The sequence below is a fragment of the Physeter macrocephalus genome, chromosome 8 (assembly GCF_002837175.3).
Source record: "Physeter macrocephalus isolate SW-GA chromosome 8, ASM283717v5, whole genome shotgun sequence".
Classification (NCBI taxonomy): Eukaryota; Metazoa; Chordata; class Mammalia; order Artiodactyla; family Physeteridae; genus Physeter; species Physeter macrocephalus.
In genome coordinates this window covers 7360825-7379348 of record NC_041221.1, presented here as the reverse complement: position 1 = coordinate 7379348, position 18524 = coordinate 7360825, and the positions used below count along the sequence as shown (strand labels likewise).

The 18524-nt window shown below is 58.5% G+C and overlaps 1 protein-coding gene and 1 long non-coding RNA gene across 2 annotated transcripts in view; one reads left to right on the top strand and one right to left on the bottom strand.

Moving 5' to 3' along the window:
* The window catches only part of SIM2 (SIM bHLH transcription factor 2), a 49532-nt gene extending 40527 nt beyond the window's left edge, over positions 1 to 9005 (bottom strand). Inside the window, exon 1 of the mRNA XM_055086407.1 lies at positions 8211 to 9005. Within this exon, the coding sequence (XP_054942382.1) occupies positions 8211 to 8385 (175 nt within the window). The 5' untranslated portion in view covers positions 8386 to 9005. The remainder of the gene's footprint in view (positions 1 to 8210) is intronic.
* Positions 9006 to 9105: 100 nt separating this feature from the next.
* LOC114486681 (uncharacterized) overlaps positions 9106 to 18524 on the top strand; it is a 21700-nt gene continuing 12281 nt past the window's right edge. Inside the window, exon 1 of the long non-coding RNA XR_003680797.2 lies at positions 9106 to 9235. This is a non-coding gene — a long non-coding RNA (uncharacterized lncRNA). The remainder of the gene's footprint in view (positions 9236 to 18524) is intronic.

Genomic DNA, 18524 nt, shown 5'->3' with positions numbered 1-18524 from the left:
TCAGCCAGAGGCCTCGGCACCCGGCGCCCCGCCGGCCGTCGCCCCCTTTGCCTGCGATTAAAAAGGAAAAGGCCAGAGGAGAAATTCCCGCCTAGGCCTTGGGTCCCAGCCGGCCAGGCCCACAGCTCCCGTGGGTCGCCCGCGTGCTCACGGCTCTGAAATTGCCGTTTTATTTGAAATGCCACAAAGTAATCTAATCTGCTTTGAAATCGGCCATCCTCGTAGCCAAACGGGGATATCGATTTGACCAGTAAATATTCCCCCAAGGGTCCTCCCTCTCTCCCTTCCCCGCGCCGCCGGCAGCCATGCACTTTGCCAAAGACAGGCCCGAACGTAAAGCCCTCGCCGTCCTGGGGGCAGCTTTTCCGGCATTAAAACGACAAAACAAAAAAACCAAAACTTTTTCAACCCCCTCTAATCTCTCCCCTCCCCCGCCCCGGACTCTCCAGCCCTCACAGGGACGCCAGGAGCGCCCACCCTCTTCCAATCCAAGAGCTACAGCCTGGGAAGGGGTTTCCTGGGGGCTTCCAGAAGGCGAACTCCTAAGTCGCCAGCGGCGCGGGGTACGGGCCGAAGGCGGGGAGAGCCGTGTGTATACTAGACGGTAACTGGGAGGTGTTTGTTGGCACATAATTGGGCTCTCGCAGCCCCTCCGCTTCTTAACTGTCCCTCCAAGGCCTCCGTTGCTCCCCACCACCTCCCCGAAGGCCACCAGTGTTGCAGAAGGCGCACCAGGGCCAAGGCAGCCCAGCTCGAGGGAACATCTCTCTCCTGCGCCCTCAGCTCGGCTGCCGTGACCCCGGAGGCCCCAGGCTTTGCCTGCACGCCCAGGAGGCAGCAGGAAAGCCGGGTGAGATTGCGGCGCTAAGCGCCAGCTGGGAGAACCCCAGCCGCGCCCAGGAGTCCTGCTGGCGGCCTGGCCCGAAACCCTCCAGCGAGCGCCGAGGCCCGGGCTCGAGGCCGCCAAGACCGGGGACCGCTGTCCTAGCAACGCCCCCTCCCCATCCCCCGCGAAGAACGCCCCCCAGGCTCTAGGCCCCTCGCGCGCCTCCCACCGGGGCTGCGACCCTGCGGGTGAGCTGTGGGTCGCGCGGGCGCGTCCGTCTCCCCTCCCGCCAGAATTGCATGTCCGCCCGGTCCCCTGCCCGCTGCTCCCCGGAGTGTGCGACCAGGGCCCGGGAGCGAATCCGCGGCCCATTCCCAGGACCGAAAAGCCCCTCCGAGCAGGCGGCGGCGAGTGGGCTTCCGGGGAGTGTCGCGCAGGCACCCTCTGTCCCCCCGCTGTCCTTGGGGCGCCCGGGCCATCGCGGCTTCTGGAACCCTCGATCCTAGCAGGCGGAAAATGCACCTCCAGGCCCAGGGCCCCCGCAGAGACTTTGGAGACCGTTCTTTCGGCAACTTCTATTACGCAGCTGAGAAAGGGATGGCCTTTAATTCTCCTCCTGGGCTCTAGAATTAGAGGTTTATCCTGGTCTCCCCGTAAGGAAGGGGCTAATTTCCACATATTCCCATCTTCCAGATATGATCGCAGCCCCGCACCCCCCAGATGCCAGCACGTGAACGGAGCTGTCTCTTTAACCCCAGGAAATCACTGCCCACCCCACTCTCACGCCCCAGGATGACCACAGTGACCGTATTATAGGGCCGCTGGCTCTCACGGTAGGTCCTTTTCCTCCCCAGCACCCAAGAGGCCGGCCTACTGGTGGTGGCGTTGACTCCATTTAACCAGAAATGGAAAGAACCAAAATGTAAAAGCCTCCGGGCCCTGAATGAAGAAAAAACATAATAAGGGCCCAGGAATCCTGATGTCCGAAAATGGACAGAGGCGCCCCTGTAACTGTCCTTCACCTGCTCCTGGGCCCGGCCCCTGGTTTGGGCCCAGCCACCTTTGCCTGGCCCTCTGTGGACAGTGAACAACGCCTCCAGCCTTGGCTCCTGACAGGGCCTGGGGAAATCTGCACCTCCTTCGGGGACGACCCCCAAACCAAACCCCCCTGCCTGGCTCTCCCAAAAGCCTTGTCGAAAGGCCTCACATGCAAAAAGTGCACTGGCCGCGCAGGGCAATTTTTCCGTATAATTCAAAGCCTGTTCTCTTACATGATTATACTTTTTCGTATTATTTCTTGATGCCTCCGCTTTGCCAGCGGAGATTTGGAGCTGGCACGAGGGGGGGCAGATGGTGGGGAGGCTCTCCTTAAGCGTCCCTACCCCCATGCCACCTCACAGGGAGAGAGTGCTGCTGGTTCTTCCATTAGAAACCTCTATGGGCGAGACTTTTTCCCCGGGCCCATAAAAATCTACTTCGGGCTGAATGCAGAGACTAAATAAGGTAAGGTTTGTAACAAAAAAAATCATCTTATTACTATAAAGCCATACATACTCCTGAAAAAGTGAGGCACTAGGCCTGCGGCCCTTATCTAGACCCAACAAAGGGCTTTATTTGTTAGAAAGATGAGGGCAGGAGTGTAAGAAAAGACTGCGCTAAGCTCCTCCAAGGGTATCAGCCACTGGTGGTCTGTTTTGCCTGATTCTGGGAAATCCTGACCCCACCCCATCCCAATGACTGCAGGGGAGCAAGGCAGGGGGGGCGGGTTCCAAACCTGGCCTGTCGTTTCTGGCCAGGGTTTGCGGTCCTGCTTGCCCTACATGTGTCAATAGGGGAATCAGATGGGCACTCCCTGCTACTGGGAATCCAGATGGCCAGGTCACTGGGGAGGGGGGTCAGCCACCAGGTCGGAGGGAAAGGGAGCCAAGTGTCCCCTTTTCCCCTCCGCCTCCAAGGGTTTGTGGGTGCTTGCACTTGTACCCACACTCAGCGAGCGGGCTGTTTGGTTTAAACCCTGTCAGGCCCTGCCCACCACAGAAGCTATCTAAATATGGTCCCTCCTCTCTGGGTGCTCAGTCAGTCAGTCAGTCAACAAACAGCTCTTGGGTGCCTGCTGTACCAGGTCCTCAGCCAGGTGCAGCTCACAGACCATAAACATCAAATCACACAAACGATCTGGTTTCCCAGTAAAGGGGACATTGTGCAGGGGTTCCCTCACTGTGAGATAGGGTCACCCTCTCAGATGAAGGGGACACACAAGTTGAGACCTGAAGGAGGCAGTTAGGTCCGCTCCTTCCTCTGGACCCGGGAGCAGGACTCACTGTGGCCAGTGACCAATGGGTCCTGCCCCAGAGAAGGGTCTAGACTTGGATAAGAACTTCCAGGATGGACAGCGGTTCTCACACTTCCCCGAGGGCAACCTTGGGTATCTAAAATGGTGGCAATTCAGTCCTCTTCCGGCCTTGGAATGGTTCGCGGTCACTGGGTCCCTGAAAAGCCCGGCCCTTGCACCCTTTTAGAAACCCACAGCTGCACAGCGGCCCAGAGGGGGTGTGAAGGGGGTGGTAGGTAGAGACGCCCCGACAGGGTTTGGCTCTGGGTGGGGGAAGGGAGGGGATTCCAGCCCGGCCTGCCTGGCCACGGGCCGGTGCTGTACATGCACAGACCACGGACGACGGAAGCGCCCGGAGACCCGGTCGCCTGATGCTCAGACCTTGCAGGATGGGAGGGTGCCTCGGCCGAGCCCGCGCTCAGGAGCGCGCGTGGCCAGCGCCGCGCCGGCCAGGCTTCCAGTCCGCGCCCCGGAGCGCCCCGAGCCGGTCTCGGGCGCTGGCCTCCGGGTGCTGAATCTGCGGCGCCCGCGCTCCACATCCTCGCTCCCAACCTCCAGGGCCCGCGCAGCTCTGGAGTTCCCATCACCGCTGCCGAGCTTCCTGCTCCGCCTCTGTGAACTTTCCCTCCCGGACCCGGCGCACAGCCTGGCAGGCTTCCAAGCAGGGACGGGGAGAGGGTTGTAAAAACCCACTTTATTCTAAAAAATAAGTCTTCTTAAAAAAAAAACAAACTACATTATTTCGGGCTGCGGCAGGGAAAGGCCTCATGGATCTGTGACTCCATGTCGGGTTAGGGCGAGTTTCTCCTCACCAAACCTTCTAAATCAAAGCGTTTCCATTCCCGACAACAATTTCTAGGACCGTCCCGACCCCCGCACCTCCCCTTGGCACTCAGGTGTGTGTGTGTGTGTGTGTGTGTGTGTCTGTGTGTGTGTGTGTGTGTGTGTGCGTGCGCGCACGCGATGTAAACCCAGACAAATCCAGCCACTGGAATAATTCAGGCCTCCAACCCCATTTACTGTGCGTGTGACATGTTCACTTCTTTGGAGTAAAAAGTTGTGATGAGTGTTGCAGTCCCTGCCTCTCTCTCACCCACACCTGTCTGCGATCTTGGTGGGGAGCAGGAAGAGGGGCTCTGTCCTCTTCCCACGATCGGCCTCAGCTTCCAGCTCCACTCCTGAGCTGGGACCTGCAGCCAGTCCCTCCTCAAGCCCTTTTTGTACACGTGCCCGGAGGGGAGGCCACCCTCTGCCCCACAGCTGACCTCAGGAACCCCAGCTCCTAGGAAGAGGCCTAACCCTGCTGATTGGCCGGGGAGCTCCCGCAGCTCTGACTTGTACCTCCTGGGGCCCTGCGTGGGTCACCATGCAGCTATGGCCAGAGAGCAGCAGACTTCTCCCACCCCGGGTGCTTCTGTGTTTCCAAAGTGCCCCCTCTCCAGAAGTGAAGGCCACGCTGCAAAGAGGGCAGCGAGACCCTGGGCCCCAGCGTTTCCCTGAGCCCTGTGAGTAGCAGGCCTTCCCAACCACATTAACTCACTAAGCTTTCAATTCCGTGTCCACTGCCAGAGCCAGCCTCGCTCTCCTGCCCTCTTCCCTGCCCGTCTACCTTGCACTTCTCAGTTCGCAGTTAAAGGGGAGAAAACGGTGGGAACCCAGAAAACAGCTCATCTTCCAACTCCAGGCAGTGAGTCCCGGAGGTCCACCGAGTGGGGCGCGCCACCGTTAAGGTCGCATCTGGCCCAAGGAAGGCAGTGAGCTCACAGGAAGAACACGGTAGATTTCCACCTGCGCCCGCCTGCTTCCTCACACCCGATCCCGGGAACCCTGCGCAGCGATGGAGTTGCTAATGGGCCCATTTTACACACAAGGAGACAAGAGGCCCAGCGGGGCAGCTTGACAGAGCCGAGCCTTGAACCGGCTGTCTGGCTTGCCAGCACCCCCAAGCTTGCGGACTAGCGTCTCCGCGGAGTGTCCACCTGGCTCCAGTCGCCTCTCTGCCCCTGCCCTGGGGCTTCTCCGAGCTCCTCTTTCTCTCCTCCTGCCTGGGGGTCTCGGGATGAAAGGAGCCGAGGCCAGCGGCCTCTCCTGCGCACAGAAGCACAGGCGACACAGCGGCCTTCCCGCCTGCCCTGCCCTCGCGGGGGACCGTGGGAAAGGCCCGCCCCTCTCAGGCCTCAATTTCCTCAAATACTGAGGGTTAGTCTGGTGATTCCTGTGGTTCCTTCGGACTCTGCTCTTCATTTTCTAACTCCCAAAGTCCTAACTTGGCTTTTAGATTCTTCTTCACCCAGGGATCCGGCTTGGCTATCAGACAGCGAGGCCGCGCTGGGCACATCGGGTCCGCTCGGTATCTTTCCGTTCGCTGCCCAGAGCCGGAGCAGGTCCGGGAGTTCCCGCCGCGGCGCAGGACCGGGTTGGCCGCTAAAGCCTCCCTGACGCCCGCGTCCGGACCCTCGCAGCTCCGCCAGGCCCCGTCCGCCTCCCGCACCGCCTCCCTGGCGCAGCCTCCCGAGAACATGTTAAATCAGTTTCGGATGCTGCTTCCGCGCTCCCACCCTTCGTCCTTCAGAGCCACGGGAGGGGCGAACGAGTCATTCTGCGTAATTGAGGTCTTTCTAAACTGTTCTTTTTCTCTGCCCCAGGCACCCAGCTCCTCTACTCTCCAGTCGCAGACTGACTTGAGGGGGAAGGTCTGCAGGCCCCAGGCCTCCGAGCGCAGGGAGGCGTCCGGAGGCTGCTCTTTGCACCGTGCAGGCGAGCGCCCCCGCTCCCAGCTTCAGCGCTGCAGGAGCCGCTGCGGTCTAGACCACCGCCTGCTCCCCATTTTGGATGAATCGGGACCCCTTAGGTTCAGGACTATTTCCAAAACTCTAGGGCCACATAGCTCTCCCCGACCCCTCCTGGAGCTCCAGTCTCCATGGTCACCCCCAGGAGACGCCCAGGCCACCCCTCAACTAGACCACTAGGAACAAAGCACAGGGGCCTGGCGCTCAGGGGCCAGACCACAGCCAGCGCATCCCTGCAACCTGCTCAGGGCCAAGCAATTCTGGGTCCCAAGGCCTGCAGCCTCGCTTCGCAGCGCTGGAACCTACAGACCCAGTTTAATGTTTGCAGGAGCATATACACACCACTTCCCAATTTTTAGCCGCTTTCCTGGAAAGCCCCAAACAACAAGTGGCTAGCAATTAGCCCCTTTCTCCAGGCCTCAATTTCTGGCTTACTTGAAATCATTTAATCTTCTGATCATTTCTTTGTAATTTGTATTTCCAGTGGGGTGGGAGCGGGACAGGAGAGAAGGCTTATGTCCTGTCTGGGCTCCACACCTGCTTTGCAGCATGTAGATTAAGAAACGGTTCACCCGAGCAAACCAGTTACCATCCCTCCCTCCCAGGGTTGGAAGGAGACTCGGCTCTTATAAAACCCAATTCTCTTTTAATTTTCACTGAAAACTTCAGCAGGGGAGGAATCATCTCTACTTCGGTGGAGGGCCGACAAATAGCGTCCACTAGGCCGCAGCTCCCAGCAGGACGGGTAGGAGTGGGAGGGGGGCACCTCGGTTGATCGGGGTTGGAAAGGAAAAGAACTTTCCCTTCTAAGAGCTCTGGGCTGTGACAGTCAGGTCACAGGCTCCTGCTCCAGGGAGGAAAGTGGCCGCCTGGCCGCACAGCACAGCTGGAAGGCTCCGGTGAGGACAGGCCACCGCTTCTGGCCCCCTCGGCACCCTGTCCAGTGGTGCTCAGCTCCCCAGCCAGGACGCTGCAGAGCTGGAGGTCACGCTGGGGGACAGGTCCTAGGAGCTCCACCCGGGAGGTGGTGTACAGGGCAGTTTATGACCCAGAGACGATTACAAATAACAGGCTTAGGGGCGCCCACCATAAAGACGTCGAGTTTACTGACTTTAGGTCGATTGCCTGGCCTGGAACTGCCTTAATGGAGGTGCCCTGCGCTGGAGAGACACCTGTCGCGGCTCTGCAGCGACCGTCCCCGTGCCCCGTGGCTAAAGTAGTCTCCCTAGTCGTGCACCGGCTTCTGATGCTCCAGAGGCTGCCACAGCTCTAGTGGCTCCTCGGCCTTCAGGTTGGGGGGTGCCCATCGGGTGCTGGAGCAGAGCGTCTCAGACAAGCGTCCTAATCCCTTCCGCCAGGCCGCAGCCAACATGGCTGGGGACAGAGACATTGGAAGGTGGTCGGTTCAGAACCACCGGGACACCAAAAGGGATGCCGTGGTGATCAGGCCTCCTCCAGCCCTGCTGCTCAGAGGTGCCCGCCTGGCAGCTACTGTCACCCACAGGCCGTGTGCTGGCAGGGAATACCCACCCAGTGCGCCACCACTTCTGACCACTGAGAGCCTGCTGGGCCCGTGGGTCCTGGCGACCCTTGCCCACCATGGCACCTGCCCCTCCGGGCTTATAATCCAATCTAGAAAAGAAGACTATGCTCAGGCCCGCCTGCCATTTCCGAATTAACCGCCCCCCTTTCTCTCCTGCCCCATCTCGGCTCACCTGTTTGAGGTGAGTCTCTCCCACCCTGACCTGCAGAGCCCCAGCCCCAAGAACGGCGAGCAGAGAAGAGACCACCTGAGAGGCCCGAGTCTGAGGCCCAAGTTCCTGCAAGTGCTCTGCTGGGAGCTGGGGCCTGGGCCTCCCGGTGTACTCCACTCTCTCCCAGGGGCCAGCAAGCACCCTTCACCTCTGGCCCGGGTGCACTGTGCTTCCCCTCCACAGAAAGAAAGTAGGAAGGAAAAAATAAAAGGGGGAGTTAAAGAAATGAAGAAAGTTAGGAAGGGAAGAAGAAAGACCAGATTGGACTAGTACGCTCATGGACCGATCCGTGGTTCGCCCCCGCTACCCCCCAGCCCTGGGCCAGAAGAGGGCCTGGTGTCTCTGGCACCGGGGTCCTGGCCCCTCTCTCCAGGAGGAGCCGAAGTTCCCGGAGAGACCTCCCCAAGATGTTTTGGCACCGGCCGGAAGGCTCAGGCAGCCCCTCCGGGCCAGCTCTGGCTCCCCGCCTGGGCCCCCTAGCGCTCCCGGCCGCCCACCTGCGGCCTCACCTTCGGGAAAGACAGCGCGCATCTTCAGGTAGCTCGTGGTGAGTCGGATGATGGACGCCTTGTCCAGCTGCGAGGTGATGGCCGATGGCAGCGGAAGCAGCTTGGCCAGCTCATAAAACTCGCCATTTTCCTTCTCCCTCCTGGTCTTGGCCGCATTCTTGGACTTCTCCTTCATCGCGCCTCGGCTCCGGGCATATTAGACCCGGCCGTGCTCCAGGCCCGCGGAGCTCCGCTCTGGCTGCAGTGGCGGCGATGGGGAAGGGGGCCCCGCAGACCAGGTGAGCGTGGGGCGCCGGCCGCGGGCAGGTGCGTGGGGCCGACCAGGGGCACCAAGACGCCTCTCAGCAGCCGTGGGCCGGGAGCTCGGCGCAACCCGGGGGCGCCGCCCCGCGCTCCTCCCGCCACCGCCCCGGGCGCAGCCTCCTCCGGGCCGGGCTGTCCCGCGGCGACCCGAGCCCTGGCTTCCCGCTCGCTTCGGCTCGCTCTTCCTTCCTCCCTCTTGTCTCCCTTGCCTCGGCTTTCCTTAGGGGTGGAGAGCGGCCGGCGAGGAAGCGGCGGTGCTGTTTAGTCCTTGACCGGGTGTTCGTACCAGCTGCCGCGAGGCCCCTCCGGGCTGGAGGACGGCACAGGCGGCTGCGGCTGCGGAGCCATGGAGCGGGAGGGGAGCGGACGCGGCTGGGGCCCGGCCCGGGTGCGCTCTCCTGCCCTCCCTGGCGGTTCCCTGTGCCTGGAGATGCGCGGCCGGAGCCCGCGATCTGTCGCGAGGCGCAGGAGCTCAGCGGTCCACGTGCAACCGAGCCGCGTTTGTTTATGGCGGACCCGCCTTCGGGCGGAGCACTCGGCCGCCGCGGCCCGGGGGGGAGGGGGGGCAGGAAGGGGGGGAGGGACCGCGGCGGGGGCGGGGGCGGCCAATCTCGCCTACCGACCCCACCGCGGCCCCGGAGTCACAGGCGCGCCTCCACGTCGCTGCCTCCGGGGACTCTCCCAGGAGAGACCGGCGCGCTCCCGGCCCGGAGGAAATCGCGGTGAGTGCGCGGGGCGCGCGGCGGGGACCGGCCCTGGCGAGCGGGTCGCGGGACCCGGCGCTGGGAGGAGCGGCGGGGAGGGCGCAGGAGGAAGGCAGGGAGGGAGCGGTGCGGAGACCTCGTCTGTGGCTCCCGCGCAGGTACTGGGCGGGCGCAGCCTGAGTGCCCTGCGGAGGAGGACTGAGTCCTCCGAGCACGCGCGGGCCCCGATCCCTCGCTCTCCCCAGTTTGCAGGTCCGAGAGCCGAAAGCGGTGGTGGTGGGGAGGCCAGAGGGGAAGGAGCACCCCCTTCCCCAGGAAGCGGCGCGAGTGGGGCTCGGAAGTGACCCTTGGGCCCCTTCTCTCCTGTAAACGGGAGAGCGAAAGGAGATTGGCGCCTTCCCCGGAGGGTTTGGAGGCCGCGGGGACGCGCGGATCGGACGGAGAGGGGGGCGGGGGAGCCGAACCCATCGGTGAGGCCTTGCCCTGGGCAGCGGCGGGAACAGGGCCCAACAGTACCCGCCCCTGAAGCCCGATCCAGCGCGGCAGGAATTTCAGGGAAGCCGGCTGGGGCGGGTGCTTCAGGGCGAGGAGCACCGAGCGAGGGTCATCGGACAAGCGTTCGTGGTGGCCAGGGTGACGGGGGCAGGAGGCAGATGGCGTAGGGAGGCGCCGTCGGAGGCTGCGGCCGGCCGTAGGGCGTCCCGGCGCTTTCCCTCAGGGCCACACTGGACCTGAGTCCTCTTGTATACCCCACCTCACCGTCGGTGCCTGCAACCCCGGAGGATCACGAGGTAGCCCCCCATCCCTTCCCTTCTAGAAGCCCGAACCCTCCGGACGCGGTGTGGACGCGTGCACCGGGAGGACTCCAGCTTCCGGGCGCGCGGGGTCAGAGGGCAGCCGCAGTGGACGCAGGGCGCGGCGTCCTGGGGTCCCTCGGACGTGTGCCGAGGCTGTAGGCTGTGGGGGCCTGATCTGGAGGTCAGCTCGGGAGGGGAGACGCCGGAGCCTTGGGGCCCAGCGCTAGGGTCTCCGTTCTCTCTCCCCCGGCCCGGGAGGGGCCTGCGGCTCCGCGCGCGCACTGCCATTACAATGACTTGGTACTCGCCTCCCTCCCCCGCGTCTGGAGGGCAGGGCCTACGGCGACCTCGTCGGCAGCAGGCGCTCCGGACCCTTTCCAGGAACCCCTCTGAAGGTCAGAAGTTCGATGGCGTTGGAGGCGTCGTAGTTCCCTCGGTGGGCGGGACAGCGTGCGCAGACCCGGGGTCGGCCTCACCTGCCCCGGCGCCCTGCGGAACCCACAGCCGTGGCCTTGCTCGAAACCACCGAGCCGCGCGAGCTTCGGAGTTGGTGCCTCCCCACCAAATGCCGGGCGCATGTAGGAACCAGCACTTTTCCTTGGGGTTTCGGATCCAGGAGCGCTTTCCTTTTTCCAGCCGTGCGCGCAGAGGGTCGGGGGTGGGGCGCGCGAGCGGCTCGGGTACGCACGGGCCAAACGCAAGGCTCCCGGCCCGCTTCCCCGCTCGGAGTCCCGCACCCCGCTGCGGGGACAGCCGTGGTCTCCCGGCTTCCGGGAGAAGGAGCTCCAGGGGGGAAGGGATTGCCGGCTGGGCCCCGCCGCCGCTTGCTCAGGCCGCCCCCGTGTGCGCTCCGGCACCTTCCTGGCTTCGGGAGGATTTAAGGCTTCCCTCACCCCCACGATTTCCGATCCTCAATTATGGACCCGGGAGAATTCCTCCTGGGCTTGAAAGGGATTACCCAGATCGCAGAAACATGGTTAAGTGGAAGTGCGAGAAACTCGACAAGTAACAGGAACAGAAACGTTCCTTAAACCAAAGTTCCCGGATTTCACGGGATATTGTGCTTGAGATCTTGATACCCGGTTTTCAGCAGTGGCAGCCGCTGTTGCATCTGCGAGACAGGTTCGAATCGCGTGGTGTGAGACGTAGCATAACGGAGCGTTTGAAGATTCGCAGATGTTTGGCTGTGGGGCATTTTAGGGCCCAAAGTGTGCCCCAGCAAACGCCCAAGTGGGCCTTTTATCACCCTCCCCCCAACACATTCATTCAACACACACACACACACACACAGCGCGCGGAGATGGGCCTGGGCTCCCGCACAGCACCACCGAAAGAACACAAAGTACTTCGGCGCGAACTTCGAGGTTTCCCCAGGTGGGAAAAATAGTGATGTCTGCGTGGAATGGCGAAGTAAGAACCCCCGAGCTTGGATGGGGTCGTCCCAGGGCTCTCCCTGCCGAAGGGAAAGCCTGAGGCCCTTAGGACACCCGCAGGATAGAAGCTCTGTGTACATTGGAAAAAGCACTAAACGCGTGCTAACTCGAGTGATCAGAAGCCGGTGGCCGCCAGTTAGGACACCTACTGCGTATTCCTTGCTCCAGGGCTCCTGGTGCGGGGAGTACCTCCTAGTCTATACTCTGAGTCGAAAGTCGAGCGCGTCGCGCAGAGCACGGAGATGGGCCCGCAGGGGAGAAGCATAGGGCAACGAAAGACCCCCTCAGTCCCGGGCATCACCAGAAACGGCGGTTCTCCTACTGGCCCGGAAGGAGTTGGCAGAATCTAGAATGACGAGGGACTGGGGGCAGGAAGAGGGCAGGTGGAAAGAGGGTTCGGACACCTTGAGTTCAATAAGCTTTTGCCGCGCTTTCGGGACGCCATCAGCCCGTCAGTCCTGCTTCCAGCGCCTAGGCGCACCCCGAGGCGCACGAGCACGCCTCCGCATAGCCCCCACCTCTTAGAAATTTTCCATTAGGAAACTGATCTGGAAGAAATTGAGGCCCTAAGAGGAAAGGGGCGGGGCCCGGCCGCCCCACATCTGCTTGGATTTTCCGCTTCAGATGCTCCGCAACTGTTTTTCCGCCGGGGCCGCACCCGGCGCCTACCTGAGGCCCATCCTCCGCGGAAACCGACTTTCGCGTGAGATCAAGGGGAAAACGCGCAGATGTTCCACTAGGGATGGGCTGCTGCGGTGGCAGAAAGGGATCAGAGACTTTGTCCCTAAGGAGGTGGGGAGGGGAGGACTTCTCCCAGGCCTAGCACTAGATTTGGGGGAAGGGGTTGGAACCTCTGAAGTGGTGTTTAAGGACGACTTCAACCGCCCAAACAAGCCGAGACAGCAGAAAACCCAGGACTATGGAGACGTGAACCTATTCGATTTATAAACTCTTGTCTACACAGGCAATTAGCGTGATGTGGTTACTTCAGAAAATCCCGCTTGGGTTCAGCATCACAAATATGAGTACTTCAAGGCTGGGAGGTGCGTTTGGTCTGAGCTATCTGAAAAGGTACTTCGACTTTTCACTCCTTTCCTTGTGTAAGACCAGTGGAGATATCATCAACTTTTTCTGGGGTCATTGCTACTCCCAGAAAGGCTCGGACAACAATTGCAATATTCCTACCCATTGTATAAAAGTAATTACAGTTATCCAGAGCAATTTCGTAATGATTCGTTCCTTGAGAGGTCGAGACAGTATCTCTCTCTGCTCACATGTTCCTAAGTAGTAGAGGGAGAGAAGTTTCTTTCTTTTTGTTTTGTTTTGCTTTTAATAAGTTATTTCACTGGAAGTTACCCCTTAGGAGAAAGTGTTTGCTTTCGGGTTGGTCGGCTTCTCTCTGATTATTTGATTACAAAACAGTAACTAGGGCAGATCCGCCCTCTGCACAGGGTCCTGGGGTCCCTTGGTGCTTGCGTGTTCGGTCCTTGGCAGGGTGCCCCAAGTGGCTCTGCGGGGGGGAGGCAGGGAGGGGAGGGAAGGAGGCACCACCCAGTGGGGGATAATTCCCACCTCCTAGTCGCCTATCCCGGCCTGCTCGAGGCTGACTCTGCTCTCTGGGATTCCGAAAATAGCGCAGTCCTTCTCGGACTTGGTTGTCCGGGACGACTTCGGGTTCTGGGATTGCGGGCTTGAGGGGGGCCTCTGGGGCAGTGCCTCGTATCCGAGGAACAGAGTAGCTACTGCCTACTTCTCTCCCTCACTGAAGGCGATGCATTTAGGGATCAAAATCAGTGTCACTGGTAATTAATTATAGTGATTAGCACAGTCCCCAGCGAGGGCCACAGGGAGCCACTGAAGCCGCACCAGGTTTGGGGAAACGGCCACACGTTTCTTCTAATTTTACCTGGGGGGCGGGGGGGCGGTGGTGAGAGGGCAGCCCTTTCCTCTGCACTCCTTCGCTGTCTCCCAGCCCCAGCCCCGCTTTCTCCCCCGTCTCTGAGGAGGTGCCCGGGACTTTGGCACCCCCTCCCCGTGCACACACATCCAGCGTCCTCCGGAGAGAGCGAGGATTCTGTTGGAGCGCACGCAGCGCCCGGCGCCCAGGAACGGCGCTCAGGGACCGGCCAGGGATCCGGGCCGAAGGAGAGGGGAGCCGAGTGTCCTGCGCCGACCTCCTGCGACCCTTCTACGACCCGGCGGCACGAAGCCTCCGCAGCCCGCTCCCAGAGTGCTCTCGCTCCGGCTTAACAGAAGCATCGCCTCAAAATCCTGGTTCGGGGAGAGGCAGCCCATCCGCTCCCCGGCAAAACCTCGCTTTTCTCCTCCAGCGAGCCCGCGATGGTGTCTGGAAACCCTTGAGCTGGAGGAGTCTTTGCAGTCTGGTGTGCGCTGAAATTCCTCAGTGGTTATATCAATGACATGCCGCCTTGAAATCCGAAAACCAATTAGTTCATTAACGACGGCGCTGAAACCGCCTTTCAAAAACATCAACCAAAACTTTTCCTTAAAAAAAAAATCTACCCACCAGAGACACATATTTCTGCACATCAAAGGAAGCACAAACATGATAGGCTTAATTTTCTTTTTCTAGCAGGTAATAATAGTAACAGCCAACCCTTAATGTAAGGCTGACTGTAATATAGGGCTATTACAGTGCTTTAAAGACACAAACTCGTTTTATTTAATTAATATAATTATTAATATAATGTTCGCAAAGCAAAGCGAACATTGAGGGAAACCTCCCTAATCTAAACAAATCTGTAGGAAGAGGTACGCTAATTCATTCGCGGTTTAGTAGAGAAAGTTACAGAAAGGCCAGCGGGCAGGCGGGCCGGCTGGATCGGCTCCCCCCAGCCTGGCCTGAGCGCGCGCAGCCGTCCCAGCCCGGGGCGTGAGCGTCTTCCTGCTTCGCGCAGATTTTTATTTTTTTCTTTAGTTTTAAGGGCTGGCATGGAAGGCGGGTTTCCTGAGAGGTGTGTATCCGGGAACACACTCTTCCATCCGTGGAGGAGAAGGAGGAGACGCCCACAGCAGAGGGCCGTCCCGCGTCAGAGGTTTTGGGCGCGCCAAAGCCAGACTTCAGAGCGGCGGGGGGCCACGCCGGTAGGGGGACCGCACCCCATCCGGCATGGCACGCAGGCGGTGGCGGGGCCCCCTCGCCGGCTCTCCCTGTCCTGGGACGAAATCCGGCTTTGGAACCTACGGGTCCCCCTCGGGGACACGGGCGGAGCTTCAGGCTTCCCCGTCGCCAGAGGTCTTCTCAATTCCGCAGAAGAGACTCGGGACTCCTACTCCCCGCGCTGGGTGAGGGCCCGGAAGGAGATTGTTTCGGACAGACTTTGCGGTGTGGTTCCCGCCTTTCGCGCTCTCAGAGTCTCGGGATCGCCCGCGTGGTTAGAAACGCGGCCTCTGAGCAGGTTGGCGGAAGGGGGCGCAACGCGCACGGCCACTGGAGAAGCTCAGTAAACACGGAGGGGTCAGGGGCCTCGGTGCGCACGGAGCGGGCGCAGTGCACGAGGGAGTGCGGAGCTCGAGAGCACGCGTGCGCGCGGCGTTCACGGCTGGGGCGCAGTGTACGCTGGGGAGGGCCTCGGTCCGCACGTAGCCGAGCGGGCGGGGAGCTGGAGCCGACGCGGCTGTGCGCGCTGGGAGGTGTGCGGCACGCTCACTTGCGTGAGTGGGGCCGTGCGGACCTCGTCTGGTGCTATAGCCGGTCTTCAGTGCTCCCTGTACTTGCTCGGCCTCGGCTCCGCTCCTCCCCCCAGTTTCTTTCCACGTGGGAAGTAGGGACCAGAGGGACCCGGGGTCCGCGTGAGGTCTGGGGAGTGCGTGAGAGCCGGTGTATGTGGATGAAGGGAAGTCTGGTGGAAATTAAGGGGCCGTACTTTCATCTCGGCTTCGCCAAAGATCCCTGAGCCGTCCCCAGCTCGCGCGCTCTTAGACCGGATCTGGAGTCGAGTTCTCACGCTGGCGGCTTAGCTTTCTTGGAGGGAGATCCGGCGTGGTTCCCAGATTGAGGAAGAAGGTCCAACTCCCCTCCGCCGTTCTTCTCCCCCTCTTAACTGCCCCAAGACAGAATTCCTTTTAGGTGCCAGAGCAAATACCCTGGAGGAGGAGGCACTGGGTAGAGCACGTTTTCGTATAAAAGGAGAATTTTAAATTTAACACTTTTCCTCAATTCAAGAATATTTTCCCTGGCAAAAGTATCGGTTAGCTGATAAACTACAGGGTGGATTCAAACTGTGTGGTTTATGAATATTTTTGGCTCCAACTCCAGCACCGTCTTCATTTTTTAGAGAGCGGAAACAAAATAATCTTGGTTATAGCACCAACGTTCTTTTCGCCCAGCGGGTGTATACAAAGACATTATTTAATCTGACTACGGAATTCTCTGTACTTCTCTCCCAGAAGCTTTTGAACCAGGCGGGGTGAGCCTTCGGGGGCCGGGCAGATTTTCACGTTCAGGGGCACTTTGTCTTCGCTTTCCCTTTTACGGGAGGGGTGGTCAGGGTGTGAGTGTGCGCGTGGCTTCACGGAGTTGTGCAAACGCTACGCCGTTCTCAAGATCGAAGCTCATTAAACCGCTTTATTATGGTGGTGTGAGACTTCGTTTCAATCTTGCATTTCATTTTGAAGCGTTCCTACCAATTGCCGGGCCCTGAGCAGGGTGTGGGGGGCGGGGGAAGGTGGATGCTTGGAAGAGTTTTTTGCGAAATCTAACTTTTGAATAAATACAAGACGGCGGCGTGGGGAAAGAAATGGGCGGTGGTGAGCGCCGTCGGAGGAGAGTGGCCCGGTGACCTGGCGGGGCAACAGGCGCCAGGTGCCACGTCTTTGGGGGCTCTCAGCACGGTCTGGACCGAAAGCGATCGCCTCAAACACTTGTTGAACACTTTAAACACGGTAGTGAACACTGGAAAGCGCCTGTGTGAGTCTGCTTTACTCCCTGGACCGTTGGGGGCCAGGGAGGGAAAAGCCCAGCGCCATGACTCCACATGTACACATAATTTTAGTGTTTATTGATGTCTACTTAAAGTAATTGACCAGAAAATACCTCCCTGTTTAAGCAACATAAAGAGGGCTCCATTGAAAGCTAATTGACCTGTTTATATTTCTGTTTAGCTTGATGTCTACATCGTTATTTTTGCAGAAGCTGTCAACTCTGCCTAAGGAAGGAAAGTGGAAGCCAGGGAAGCTGCACCTGTAGATAGTGCTAGAATTTCCAGGCTAACCCCCGCCCAGCTGTCCTTTAAGAGTACTTGGACCTTACCTGCTTGTTTGAGATCCAGCAGTTGGATTTTCCTAAGTAAATCCCAGAAATGGACATTTGTGCTCATTATTGTGCATAAACACTTTAATTTCTGAGTGGCCTGGATTGATCCAGCAGGCAAAGATCCTTCCTGCGGTGGACATAGCAGATCCTGTAAAAGCTGAAAACTTTCAGCCGAGGGTAGAAAGGCAATAATTTAGGCACACAGAGAAAATCCCTAGCTAGAAGAAGAGAAAAAATGCTCCAGGTGAAGTTAGAAAATTTATATTTGTACAAAAATCCTTTGAACCTCATTTGACAGTAAATGTATTTTGCTAGTTATGTGGGTGGATCTGAATTTCTCAGCGACCCTTTGCATGTGTGAATCTGAGATTCATTCTCAGCAAAGATGACTAATGGATCTTTTAGGAATCTATGCTTTAAAGTTGATGTTCTGCATTGGTTGTGGAAGCAGCTTCACTTTAGATACTTTATGAGATGGTTGTCAAGGGAACCTTGGGTAAAATTTCTCAGGAGTGTCTCTAAAAAACATAATTCATAATTAAAAAGTGATTCATAGAAATCACCAGAAAAATTATGGCAAGTTATGTTCAAACATGTTTTTAGGCCATGTGGAATAAATAAAATCATTAAAGTCTGGTTGGGTAAGACTGCCTCTCAGCCTTCCTCTGACCGTGCCAGGAGGACCTGATATAGTTTCATAGACAGGAGAGCAGCCTGTGAAATATGAGCCAAAGTCTGCATTTTCTCCGGGTATTTCCTATATTGATAATACAAGTCATAATTCCATCCCTTTAAAGACCCCTGAATAGTATAGTACAAGAGGTGGGTAAGGTAACACTAAAAGGAGTATCTTTAATAACCGAAGGGTTTGGGTTTTTTTTAAGGGGCAGTAAAGACTGGGGAAAACCCCATGTGATAGAGTCTGAAAGAATGAACCCATTGGAACATAGACCCACCTGATTACAGGTCAGATGAGGTTGTTTGGCACCTGAGTGGTGAAATTCTCAAGACAGACCCTCTTGCCACCAAACTGCTGTGCAGGAAAAAGCAGTTCATTGAGATCCCAAGGTTTTAGCAATGCAAACCTCTTAGGCTGGTTGTGATATAGGTACAACTGTTTCCTGGTGGAGAAGTAGGGCCGGGCTTGTCAAGGCAATTTAGTGCCCTGCACTGGTTAATGCAGCTTCCAAAGGCATTGGGTTTATAGTCTAACTTATTTTGGGCATCGGTGGACCGTGACTATGTATGTCAGTTGCTAATATTTATCTGGAGGATCAGCATTTACTAGGGAAGTTATTAAATAATCCAAACAGCAACAGTTGCACTTGCTAAAAAATGCTCCCACTGAAGTACTACCTAAAAGAATAGATGCAATTTCCCACTCCGTGTGTGGTCACCCAGATGCGCTGTGGTGTAACTTATTAAGTCATTTTCCAACTCTTCGCAGTCAACTAAATCAGGGGACTGTGTGGTGAGACACGTGGAGTGTGAAGGTGGCTAAAGCAGACAGATCGAGGGCTGCATGTTCCAGGCGCTCATTATTCATGTGTAGTCTAGAGCTGGCCTCACTTAGGAGCTTGTACATTATGTATCAAAAGGAGTGCAGTTCTTTGCATTGGGGGGTCCTCCCGCTCTCCTGCTTGCACACACGCTGTTACTCATTCAGGAGACATCCCTGGGTGGCCACAGTGTGCCAGGTGCAGAGCCAGGCATTCGCGTGATAAAAGTGAGTCCCTGGGGCTTCCCCGGTGGCGCAGTGGTTGAGAGTCCGCCTGCCGATGCAGGGGATGTGGGTTCGTGCC